Raw genomic sequence first — 12,619 nt, 5'->3', positions numbered from 1 at the left:
CTATGTAAGTCAATGGGGACCAACAACTGTTTGGTTCTTCAAAATTCTTTAAAATATCTTCTTTTGTGTTCAACAAAAGTAAGACATTTTTACAGGTTTGGAATGACATGAGGGTGAGTAAACGATGACAAAATTTTCATTTTTGAGGTGAACTATTCCTTTAATAAAATAATTTTGTTAAAATAAAAAATATAATGCAACTGATCAATTCCCTTGGTCTGCATGTAAATTCCATTATAAAAAAAAATCAGAAAAAAAAAGTGACAATTTTTTTTTTTTTTGTAATAAAACATTGATTCAAATGCTGTAAAATCATTTACTGTATGCATCATGCACAGATCAGAAATTAATCTTCAATTTAGAATCTAAAACAAGCTTTGTTCTGTAGCCATTCCCACCCTTGAACAACATTAGACGGAGTCATGACCATGTTGATCGGTTTTATCCAGGCACTGTGTGCTGGTGATGCATGTCCAATAGAACGCATCCTGCCTACTGATTTTCTAATGGGCTTATATAAAAAAAATTACAGAGGAGGGCTAACACACCACTGCTAGGAATTTCTTTCCTTATTTTTTTATTGAACATCAATGCACAATGAAGGCATGCTACCAGCTAATGCTCAGAGAGCAGATAAATATGACACTGCTGAGCACATCCGCAAACAAGCACTGAATCCACACAGAACCATTACTACTCCGTTTATGACTACAGCTAAATTATTCAAACGAGCATCTCCATGTTGTTTGGATCATCACTGCATTCCACTGGTTCCCTAATGAGATTTCCCTAATGTATTATTCTTTACAAAACAATGCAGACATGATCAAGGGTAAATTTTTGGAATAAGCGCCCTCTAGTCGTCACTGACATGTATTGCATTTTGTATTTCCTCAGCCTACAAGCAAGTGACTTTAATATTGTTAAACTCACTGTGATTTGATTAAACACTGCTTGTGATTTAATTTAACACCAGTTCTGCTAATTGCAATTCTGTCACCCCTAATAAACATTAGTTTATGCTGCTCAGTATCTGTCGGCTGTTGCTGTTGTATCAAACTAAACTTCTCCTTTTAATGTATCATTACATCACTTGCTCACCAATGGAATCTCTGCAGTGAATGGGTGCCGTCAGAATGAGAGTCCAAACAGCTGATAAAAACATAACAATAACCCACAAGTAATCCACACAACTCCAGTCCATCAATTAATGTATTGTTTATTAAAAAAAACACAGTTTGGACAGATTATAGTCATGTGGATTACTTGTGTTGTTGTTTTTAATCAGCTGTTTGGACTCTTGGGCCTATACTTTAATATTAATGTATTTTAATATTATTGAATAAATCTGTAAATATTTTCTGCTCTTTGTCCATGTAGGATGTATTTTTTGTACAGTAGACAATTTTGATTCTTTGTTACTGGGTCACCAATGTCAAATCTGGGCCTTAAGACAAAAGCTGTTTGAGGAGCAGTGATCTCGATCATGCCTTCTGTTCTATCTGATCAAGCGCTGATCTGTGTTTTCATCTTGTTTTCTTAACTCTCAACTTGTTTGTTTTGTAGAGTATTATCATGGTGATGACGATGACAGGAGTGATGACGAGGGTAAACCTGTGTACTCTGAAGATGAAGCCGTGTCTCATCATGGGCTCAGACGATCTCAGAGCGTCAAAATCACCCGCTCAAAACTGCGCAGAGATGTAAGTCTGATAGCACATCCCTATTTTGTTCTTCCAAGACTCAGTAACTAAATAAACATTACATTACACCTGCAAAAAGCCACTTTTTATTTGCTATATTTTATTAAAAATGCAAATGTTTGAATGCAGCAGGATTTAATCATTGTTTTATAAATAGAAAATAGATGAACATTTGAACATGGCAAGTAATTTTTCTGTAAATTGTCATTATAATAAATACAAATGTCATTATAATCACAAAATATTGTGCTACATGTAGCATTTCAGTTCATCTAAAACCTTCATTTAAAGGAATAGCTCACCCCAAAATTTGCTGAAAATCTACTCACCCTAGAGCCATCCAAGATGTAGATGAGTTTGTTTCATCATCAGAACAGATTTGGAGAAATCACCAATGGAATCTCTGCAGTGAATGGGTGCCGTCAGAATGAGAGTCCAAACAGCTGATAAAAACATAACAATAACCCACAAGTAATCCACACAACTCCAGTCCATCAATTAATGTATTGTTTATTAAAAAAAACACAGTTTGGACAGATTATAGTCATGTGGATTACTTGTGTTGTTGTTTTTAATCAGCTGTTTGGACTCTCATTCTGACGGCACCCATTCACTGCAGAGGATCCTTTGGTGAGCAAGTGATGTAATGCTAAATTTCTCCAAAATCTGTTCCGATCAACATCTTGACTGGATGGCCTGAGGGTGAGTAAATATTCAGCTAAATTTTGAACTATTCCTTTAAACAACTATTCTGGTTTACTCGTGATGCACGACAGCATCGGTTTATTAAGCTAAACTGAAGACAGAGCGACTGAGTGTGTGTCTGGTCACAGGACTTTCATTAAACTGGCAGTCATTCCTGTCTTATTGAAAGTGGCTCACAAATGCATATCAACAAACATTTGGGTACATCTACAAAACTAACAAAACCACACGAGCTCTTCAGCTCTGTACAGTCAGTGCACTGAATCACTACATCCCCATCCATATTTTGTACATTCTTTCGTAATAAACGATTCTAAATGAAACATAAACACAGTGTATCTTAGGATCTAATGCTCATCCTCACTTGAACTCAACTTCCTGTCCCTCGAGAAAAAAAAAAATATATAATTACACATAGACCACAAGCTTCATTTCCTCTTTCCTCAAGCCCAACGCACATGCTTGGTCATATCACTATTTTACTTAAAAAAAAAAAATAGTAAAAACAGAACCATCTCTCTAAGGATTGACCAGAAAAAAGGTTCTCAGATATACAACTAGGGGCCTAATGGTTTCATGTGCACTGCAAAGAGGATCCAAAGCATCATCATGCACATGAACCACAATGAGAGCACACGACACCAACAGTGCCACCCAAAGACAGTTTTCTCTGAACTTGCTCATGTGGCCAACATGCAAAGGTTACTCATCTCGTACAGCCCCGTGTTTAAAAAAAAGAGGAGAAAGGGTGATGTCGCTACAGGGGAAAAGGCAGTTTAGCAACTCTTGTAGCTTGGCAACACTTTTATCGATGTAACAACGTACAGCAGATATGACATGTAGATTAGGCGTCACCTCCTGTATAACAGCAGCATTATCATCTGACAGCTCTGCTGTAATCAATGGACCTGTCATATCTCATGATCCCCGGCTGTAGTACTCAGAAACCACACCCGCGGGTCAAGGAATGTGCAGTAGTACACAATTATGCTCTACCCAGTACATACACACTATCTAATGTGTATGTGTGTTGTTGTCAGAAGTGGAAGTTAGCCTCATTAGGGTACAAAGGGTAAAATACAATGTGAAACACACATCAAACACCTTCCCACTAAGTCAACCAGACACTCCCATTCTGTCCCGAGATCCTTGAGGGGATCCTACTGATATGACAAGAAACAAAATGGACCACACACACACACACACACACACACACACATCACAAGATAAGCAAAATGCCTTTTCGTGTAAATCATTTGTAAACCATTCTTATGTAAACAGTTGGATTCAATATGACAATTTGTGTACAACAAAAATGTGATTATTCAAGCGATTTATACAAATTAATTCTGTACGTTTCATGAATTAGGCCCCAGCTATTGTAACTAAGGATCAGTTCTAGTCTCTGAAGTTGCCCTGCAGGTACAGCAGGTTGTTTGCCTTGCAAAATCAGTGGGTGTGGGCAATCGAAACATAACTGCATTATTTGAAAGGTGTCACACTCAAGTTCTTACTGTAGCTAATATACACACATTAAAGTCCAATGTGTTTCTTTCGTACATTCATCTGATGTGATGCAGTCCAGAAGTAATATATGGCTGCCACCTTCTGTAGCCATGCGTTTCAAACCTGTCACTCTACAGTACACTGCATAGAGCTCTAGCCTTGTACTCAGCCAAGATGTCATTACTTTTTCGCGTGTTTAAACCTTCTCAGATAATTTCTACCCTCAGAACAGAGTCTTATTTAGTCATATAAAGTAACGTTAACATACCTGCTAAAGAACTGAAGGCAAGTCCGCGCTGTTGTGAATCTGCTGACGTTACTCAAGTATAAAGTCAGCGCTAGAGGAGGCGAACGCGGATCATCTGGCTCGCGCTTCCTCTTCTGCACTGTTGGACCCGCCCATTTAAATTATGCATGGGCGTCCACACCCGCAGAGATGTTATTAAGTCTTAAAAATAACAATTAGAATGTTCACACCCTTATATTTGTTTTTAATCTGGTTTTTAAATATATGAAGGAAGTAAAAAAGTACACCATATGTTTATTCAATAGTTTATGGGTCTAGACTCCAGACCAGTGGTACCCAAACTCGGTCCTGGAGGGCCGGTGTCCTGCAGAGTGTAGCTCCAACCCTAATTAAACACACCTGAAGCTAATCAAGCTCTTCCTAGGCATACTAGAAACTTCCCAGCAGGTGTGTTGAGGCATGTTGGAGCTAAACTCTGCAGGACACCGGCCCTCCAGGACTGAGTTTGGGCACCCCTGCTCTAGCCGTAAAGGTAGGCTACCCAAATTTGATTAGCCAAGAAGCCTTCCAAAAGTGTTGATAAATGTTTATATCACTCGATTGTTTTTGTTCATGGCGATGTATGTGACCAGAAGTGTTCTGGGAGGACTTTCCATTTTGGGGGTTTGTGGGATTTTAACCGTCTTTGCGTGGCGTTCTCTCGCTCGCTCGTTAGCGTCGCTCGAAGTGGGTTTCTCTCTGTCAGGGTTGCCAGGTTTTCACATCAAAACCCGCCCAATTGCTACTCAAAACTAGCCCGGTAAAAATTGCGTCTTTTGGCGGGGTTCCCCTGGTCAAATTCGCATTTTAGGGACTAAATATCACTTTATTGGGGTCTTCAACCCAAGGACATGAAAAACAACCCTCGGCAAAAGTGTTAAAGTAGCCCAATTCCGCGGGAAAGCCGCGGACTTGGCAACACTGCTTTCTGTACTTGTCGGTGGAAAATGGAAAACCCTTAATGGATCTGGAGCCGAGTGATGGCGAAACGAGTTGAGCTGGAATTCTGTCAATCTGCTCCATACATTTATGATGCTACAGAAGGTTAAGGCTAGGATACAGCTAAAACTACTGGGCATGCGCACATCAATATAGCGTATTTGTTGTCACACTGTACAACGATAATTACTGTTTTTGCATTATTGCAAGGGGAAGGTTTAGGATTGGGGTAGGTGTAGACGTTAATAAAACAAACTAATAGGTAGAAAATTTTATGTATTGCTAGCTTCCGGGTTTAGCTGTATCCCTTCTAGCCACAACCCTTTTAGAAGAACCAAACTAGTCATTTTTTGTCTGAAAAATACGTTCAATCATACATAATAAATATGTTACAACTTAAAAGAATCACCACAGCTAAACACTCCATAAATGTTTTAAATTTTAGGCATAGGTTAGGGTTAATTCGGTAGTGACTAATTATCTTGATATGGGCATAAAAACATCCTCAAGATCGAAGCGCGCGTCTCGTCTCCTGTTGCCGCATCTGACTCATTCACTATTAGCTTATCATCAAACTATTCCTCAATTACATTTGTCAGTCCAAATACCGAACACAACGTGAAATCAATGCTTTTAAGACTACAGAACCAGCCTGCGACAGACCCTGTAAACGCTATAATCTCCAGACCGAAACCTCCGGCTGTCGCGAAGCCCTGTGAGCTGCCTGCCCACCCTGCGTTCACACATACACGCCCTGATAACAAATAAGAATTGCTCCGTAGATAATTAGGTTTTAAACTTTTAATCCAAATATTTGTGTTACCATCAATAAACAAATCAGTTAATTTACTTCACAGAAATTAGAGGCTCACCTCTGCACTCCTTTTAGGATTTTCTGATAATGCTTTTTTACATTATGGGTATCAGTTCACACGGTTTCGACGTTATCTCTTTATCTCAACTAATCTAGTTTTTGTTCTTTTTAAAGCACAGCTTGCATCACAGGCTTCTTTTCCAGGCATGATAGTCACTGACCTAAGGCCCCTTCATGCATGAAAAGCCAAACATTCCTTCAATGACAGTACATCACTTCTTTTAATCACACGTGAAGTATTTTAACTTTTTTCTCATCTTTTGCGTTTTAGCATAACTTCAAGGTTTCCGAGACATCTAATGGACAGAAAAGACCTCTTATAGGCTACATGGCAGGGATATTTTAAACATATCTTGCCACACACTATCAGAGAAAAAGAGAGAGAGAGAGAGAGAAAGCTACCACTGGGACGATATAAAGGTAGGCCTACTAGTACAATAGTACACTTTATGTACTAAAGTGTAGGCCTACCTTTAAGGTACTAATATGCATTACAGACTATAGACGGATCTAAATGAGAAAGACTATAGTAGCAATTAAAAGCAGAGTAAAAATAAAAAAAGAATCTAAATAAAAACAGGCTTCAAATGACCCCATTTTACTCAGTGTGTTAGATTTTACTACAACAAAATGTGAATTTTAAAACAATTCTGTATTTATTTTGAGTATGGTCATTCTAGTTTAGTAGCCTAAATGTCTGGCTTCAAGGATGATAATGGTTAAATCATGTTTCAAGTATTTCAAAAGTGTGTGTGTGAATGAAGCGAAAAGATGATCTATACACCAAACCGGATGCAACTTTCTGTTTGTCAGGGCTGTTCTTACAATCCTCACACTGAAACCCAATATACTGGAAAAGCAGGAAAGGGGCTTTAAAATTGAATATTTATTCAACGTTTTTACGTTATTCAAACACAACGTTGTTCTCTAAATTGGTAGAATTAATTAATTACTTTATTAAATCTTAAGGTTCTAAAAAAAATCCTTTTTCAACAATTTTGCCATATTTTGTGCTAGCAATTTGTGATGGATGCAGACGCCAAAACTGATGTCTTCTAAGTGGCAATGCTGCCATCGTGTGGCCAAAATCCTCATCCACTTAAACAATTATAGAAGACATGTAATACATTTACCCTAATATATTTGATAAAAAAAAAAAAACATGGTTTCAGATTTATTTTTCAAAAATGCCTATATTTAAAACAGACACTTTTGAAAAGCAGACTTCTTAAAAAAAATAGTAAAATAAAGCCTTTGTAAAATCTGGCTTACACTCTTAAGAACGGTTCTAAACAGTGCCAAATTAGAGTTCTTTGGCTTGAAAGAAAAGCTTTTTTGGTGCTAAATAGATTAATTTTTTTTACAAGATTCCATTAAAAACCATTCTTTGAAAGTGCTATATAGGACCTTATGCTGTTATAAATGACCTTTTAAATAATAGTTTATTGTCATTAATATTAGTATATTTATTATTAATTGTATTTATTAATATTTATAGTACTATTATTAATATTATTGTTATATATGATTTAATTAATATTTTACCACTATATCTGCTAGGTCTTACATGTATGTCACTAGGTTTTACATAAAAAGTATCATTTAGGTACTCTTAATTTTTTTGTTGACGTGAAATTGTAGCAAAAATGACAATGCTCTAACAACAGTTATTATCTGAATACATCATAAATGACAATTCACATTGAACATGATGGATGTTGTTGGGTATGAAAGCATCTAAAATACACAAATGAGTTTAGAGTTACAGTGTGCCTCTTCTATTTGTTTATATAAAAACAGCTATGAAGGCCAAAAGTACTAAAATGGTAAATGTAATATAAAGTCAGGGGATAGCTTTAATGTTTTTTTTTGGTGATTGAACATGTTTACGAATAAACCCAAGTAACAGTTTAAAAACAATTAATATCTCTGTTACTTAGTGGAGAGGAGGAAAGAAGTATCCTAGAACAGAGCCGATCACACTTCCATGTTCTGTTAAATTAACAAGAACACAAGGCTGATATGGTTCTAAATAAAACTGTTACCACGTGTAAAGAACTTTTAAAGAACCATATTTTTAGAGTGATAAAACAGATAAAAGTTTAAAATCCAGCAATTTTACGTTAAAAACAAAACAAAATATGGCCAAACAAACAGCAGCCGTCAAACAGCTTTCAGCACCCTGGACAGCAGCAGCTCTATTTATTCAAGCGAAGCACGAGAATGTATTATTTCAGTTCCATTTTCTTTTCTACAAGATGATGTGGTCACACCGCCAGGTGGCATAAAACGAACAAAAATACCCTTAACCTTGTAAATCAATTTTCAGTCGCTCTAAGAGCGTTATTTGTCTCTTATTTGTTAGAAATGCTCTAAACGCTGAGAAAAGTTGCAAGCACACAAGCGCATCGCAAATAAAGAAACCTTTGAAACAAATCCGCATTTAACAGTACAATTAGTCCGGGCATCCAGTGCGCATGCGTGGAGTAAGTAGATCGTGTACCCCCTGCGCGCAACTCTGGGCACATCATTGACAGGTTACTTGCGTGCATTTCTCATACTGTGCATTGAACACCTGTAAAATGTGCATGGAAACAACAGCTGGCTGGAAATCACGAGGTGCCATTAAGTCCACGCAAACCCTCTAAAATCTCATCACAATGACTAATTGGACAAACGTGTCCAGCTGCCCGTTCAGCATCACTTTATGCGCTGAGGACATTATGGATAGTAATGCAACTGCTGAGGACTTTGAGTACCCCGTCCATCTCTTTCCAGTCCCTATCCTGACTGGCATCACAGTGACGTGCTCTTTCCTGTTCCTCGTCGGAACTGCTGGGAACCTGTTGACCATCCTGGTGGTCACCAAATACAAAGACATGCGAACCACCACCAACCTTTACCTCTGCAGCATGGCACTCTCAGACCTGCTGATTTTCCTCTGCATGCCCCTCGACCTGTACCGGGTCTGGCGGTACCGACCGTGGAACTTTGGCGACGAGCTCTGCAAACTCTTTCAGTTCGTGAGCGAAAGCTGCACGTACTCCACCATCCTCAACATCACCGCGCTCAGCGTGGAGAGATACTTCGCCATCTGTTTTCCCTTCAGGGCAAAAGTCATCGTCACGCGGGGTCGGGTGAAAGGGGTGATTTTCCTCCTCTGGACTGTGGCTCTGTGCAGCGCCGGACCCATATTCATTCTGGTTGGGGTCGAGCACGAGAACGGCACCAACCCCTGGGAGACCAATGAGTGTAAAGCCACGGAATATGCCATCCGCTCCGGACTGCTTACTATGATGGTGTGGGTCTCCAGCGTGTTCTTCTTCCTCCCGGTCCTCTGTCTGACAGTGTTATACAGCCTCATAGGCAGAAGACTGTGGAGAAGAAAGGAGAATCCTGTCGGACCCATTTCTAGTCGGGAAAAGAACAATAAACAAACGGTCAAAATGCTGGGTGAGCTCAACGATGCCCTGAAAAGTCTGACAAATAATATTTGTATATTTCAGAATCATTTAATATCCTAGATTAACTTTACAACGGGTAGCCTGTACGGGAAAATCGTACAATTGTTTAATAAACATTTGTATAGCCTATTATTGAATAATTTAATTAGTAAAATATAATTGAATTATTCAATGAACATTTATATACATTTAACAGGACACACCTGCTAATTCAATTCCATTTGCAAAATAAAGTGAGTTTATATATAATAATAATAATAAATTGTTAGAAATTTACATTACAATTTTTAGCCTACATTAAAATGTACATTTATTATGGACACTAATCAAAACGAACATTTCGTTCAATTAGCCGTTGGCTGTTTACAGTTGCTAAGGAACGCAGCAACTTGAACGTTTCAAACTCGGATCATCCGGTCAGAAATAGCAGGGACTATCTGTCTTCATCATTATTTTGATGGTATATTAATACATTATACTATTGCATAAATAATACTTTTTGGATATTCGACATAATAGCCTAACTTTATGGACTATTAACCAGGCTATGGGACTCAAGAACCGCAACATCTAGCCTACTTTCATTTTATAAAGTTCAAATTTTTTTTAAATAAAATTGAATCGAATTATTTTAAAGAACACATACAGTGAGTAGCATCATTCCAGAACGAATGTTCTACCTTTTATTTAGTGACCAATTTCCAGTTTCCCGAACGAGTCAGTCTCATTAGGCGGTTCTTTTGAGTGAATCAAAACCATACAGCGACAAGTGTATTGTAATTCCCGAACGATTGAATCTTAGGAGTCGGTTGTAGTTAACGTAAGTGAATCAGAAACACTTCAGTCACATCGGTTACTGATTCTGATTCACTTCATTGTAATAATATCCGACTCGAAATAATTGTTACTAAGTTACTATAATTTTTTCTAAACGCACTTTTTGCAAGAATGTCGTATTAAATGTACTTCTAAATTATATAACACAAACTTTAATCCTTTTTAAAACTGCAGAAATGAACTCTCTTTCTCTCTCTTTATCAGCTGTGGTGGTTCTAGCGTTTGTTCTCTGCTGGCTGCCGTTCCACGTGGGTCGTTATCTTTTCTCCAAGTCATCCGAGGCCAATTCTCCTCTCATCTCCCAAATCAGCGAATACTGCAACCTGGTCTCATTCGTGCTGTTTTACCTCAGCGCCGCGATCAACCCCATCCTCTACAACCTCATGTCAAAGAAGTACAGGAGCGCGGCGTGCAAACTGTTCGGAGTGAGGCGTGCTCCTGGACGATCGGTGCAGAGCTTCGTGAACGCTGAAAGTTTTTCGGTGTGGAACGAATACAGCTGGAGCACGTGACAGAGGAAACGCCTCGATTAATAAATGTGCACTTTTTAACAGACTAAAAAAAAATCTTCACGAGAATGAAAAGGACAGTCAACATTAACCTCATCATATTTAACTTCAAACATATCATAAAGGCCATTGCATATTTTCAGTTTAGCCTGTATATAGCAGTAAAATAACTTTATCAATCTGCTGAGCCCTGAAAATTACATTATTAAATTATAGGCCTATAGTAATCTAATGCAGACTTTTTGGTATTAAAATAGGTATTCAAACTTTTTGGTATTAAATAATAATAAAAAAATAAAAAAAATTTTTTTGATGGTTGCATTTTAGGCAAAACATACCTAGTGCATACACCAAATATTATTGTATTTTATGAAAATGTTTATGCACAGGTATTGCCATCAGCAGCAGACACCAGCAGTGTAATGATTTCCTTTATCCTGGTATTCATGCAAACTGTACATATGCACACTAACCCAAAAATGCCTTAAACTGTGTGAAGTACTGGATGACAGAGCACTGTAGATGTAAGCACTCTAACATTGTACCCTATATGGGAGAGATACAATGGTGCTGAATGATAAAATCCCATGCCATAAAAAGCTTTCACCAAGCTTGTGTTATCAGATTATGTTACATAAATGTGTAGCAGCCATGAAAAGTGCACTTATTGCAGGTTTGTAAACACTGCTGCCACAGTAGTTTTGTGTAAGCTTTGTGTTTGAGTTCAGCCTGTGTTGCTTGTTGCCAGTCTAATTAAAATGTAAAACTACTTCTTGAGATGCTTGTAAAACACTGAGTGTATTTGAGTGAAGACATGATTTAATATTTATGAAATATATTTGATATATTGTGTCTATTTGCATTTAACGCACACTGATACATTTTCTTGAATGTGTTATTGTGTAATTTATATGTATGTGTATATATATAAAGTTTTTGATGTCATGCAGTATTACTACTTGACTTTAAAATTAAAATGTTTTTGTGTTATTGACTATACAACTTGTCTTGTATTTGTTTCTGAAAATACATTTAAAAAAAAATGTAGAGAAACTTTTACAAAGAGGACAATCACATAATATACTTCTTAGAACAGGAATATATATATATATATATATATATATATATATGTAATTATGTAAATGAAATGCAAACACCTTGTTTCAGAAATGTAAAAAAATTTATTGTGTATAAATATATTACATATATACTACAGATACATAATCATCTTAAATACAAAGGGTAGTATTTTCAATATCTATACATTTAAATTGATATGGTAGTTTTTTAAATATGTCTATGATTATAATTTACATCAATAAATGTGACAGTTACGTTTAAAAAAAATGGTAATATGGAATAATTTTCATGAAACGATATGCAAGCATGGAAATCTATGTCTAGGCCACTTATTACCTGATATCCAGCTAAATGCAACTAAAAAATTCAAAACAAACAAACACAAAAAAGTATTTCTGTTTTCCACTTAAAAAGATTCTGGGTCTGGAGTTCTTAAAAAGTGTTCTTCAAGTGTTTCCACTTCAAGTTTTCTAGTGTCAAGTCATTTCAACTTCTTTTAATCAGAAAACAATGGAATGTTTGTCTAAAAACTTCAGCAATACATATATAGTATACTACATGAAGAGTAGATGATTAAAATACGTAGAAAGAAAAAAATATTTTTTTAAAAATATCAAATAAAAAACTTAAACTTGCTGTTTGTGCAGGTGGGAAATCACAAAACTGATCAGGTTTCAACATTTTCTGAACTAAAGCAATTTAAAAAAATCAGAATT

At 36.8% G+C, this 12,619-nt stretch overlaps 2 protein-coding genes across 3 annotated transcripts in view; one reads left to right on the top strand and one right to left on the bottom strand.

The window, feature by feature from the left end:
* Positions 1-4,279, bottom strand: part of LOC107685440 (phospholipase D1-like) — a 31,372-nt gene extending 27,093 nt beyond the window's left edge. Inside the window, exon 1 of the mRNA XM_016482017.1 lies at positions 4,183-4,279. The gene's annotated coding sequence lies outside the window, so the exon portion shown is untranslated. The remainder of the gene's footprint in view (positions 1-4,182) is intronic.
* A 1,862-nt stretch (positions 4,280-6,141) lies between these two features.
* LOC107685461 (growth hormone secretagogue receptor type 1-like) lies at positions 6,142-11,601 on the top strand. Of its 2 annotated transcripts, none has more exons than XR_001633956.1 (2): positions 6,142-6,244; positions 10,519-10,595. XR_001633956.1 is itself a non-coding variant. In XM_016482053.1 (2 exons), the coding sequence occupies exons 1-2, from the start codon at positions 8,674-8,676 to the stop codon at positions 10,824-10,826; spliced, it is 1,101 nt and encodes a 366-aa protein (XP_016337539.1). In that variant the 3' UTR covers positions 10,827-11,601. The 2 variants fall into 2 exon arrangements, 1 of the variants encoding a protein (XP_016337539.1); XM_016482053.1 differs by lacking the exon at positions 6,142-6,244 and adding an exon at positions 8,674-9,466 and having other exon boundaries at positions 10,519-11,601.
* Positions 11,602-12,619: the final 1,018 nt, after the last annotated feature.

This window comes from Sinocyclocheilus anshuiensis, unplaced genomic scaffold (genome assembly GCF_001515605.1).
Source record: "Sinocyclocheilus anshuiensis isolate Anshui unplaced genomic scaffold, SAMN03320099.WGS_v1.1 scaffold862, whole genome shotgun sequence".
NCBI classification, from domain to species: domain Eukaryota; kingdom Metazoa; phylum Chordata; class Actinopteri; order Cypriniformes; family Cyprinidae; genus Sinocyclocheilus; species Sinocyclocheilus anshuiensis.
This window is presented reverse-complemented; position numbering and strand designations above follow the sequence as displayed.

Excerpts from the sequence above, each read along its gene's own strand:
- LOC107685461 (XM_016482053.1), top strand. The coding sequence starts at position 8,674 with ATGACTAATTGGACAAACGTGTCCAGCTGCCCGTTCAGCATCACTTTA. Across the intron at positions 9,467-10,518 it reads ACAAACGGTCAAAATGCTGG|CTGTGGTGGTTCTAGCGTTT; the intron begins GTGAGCTCAACG and ends TCTCTTTATCAG.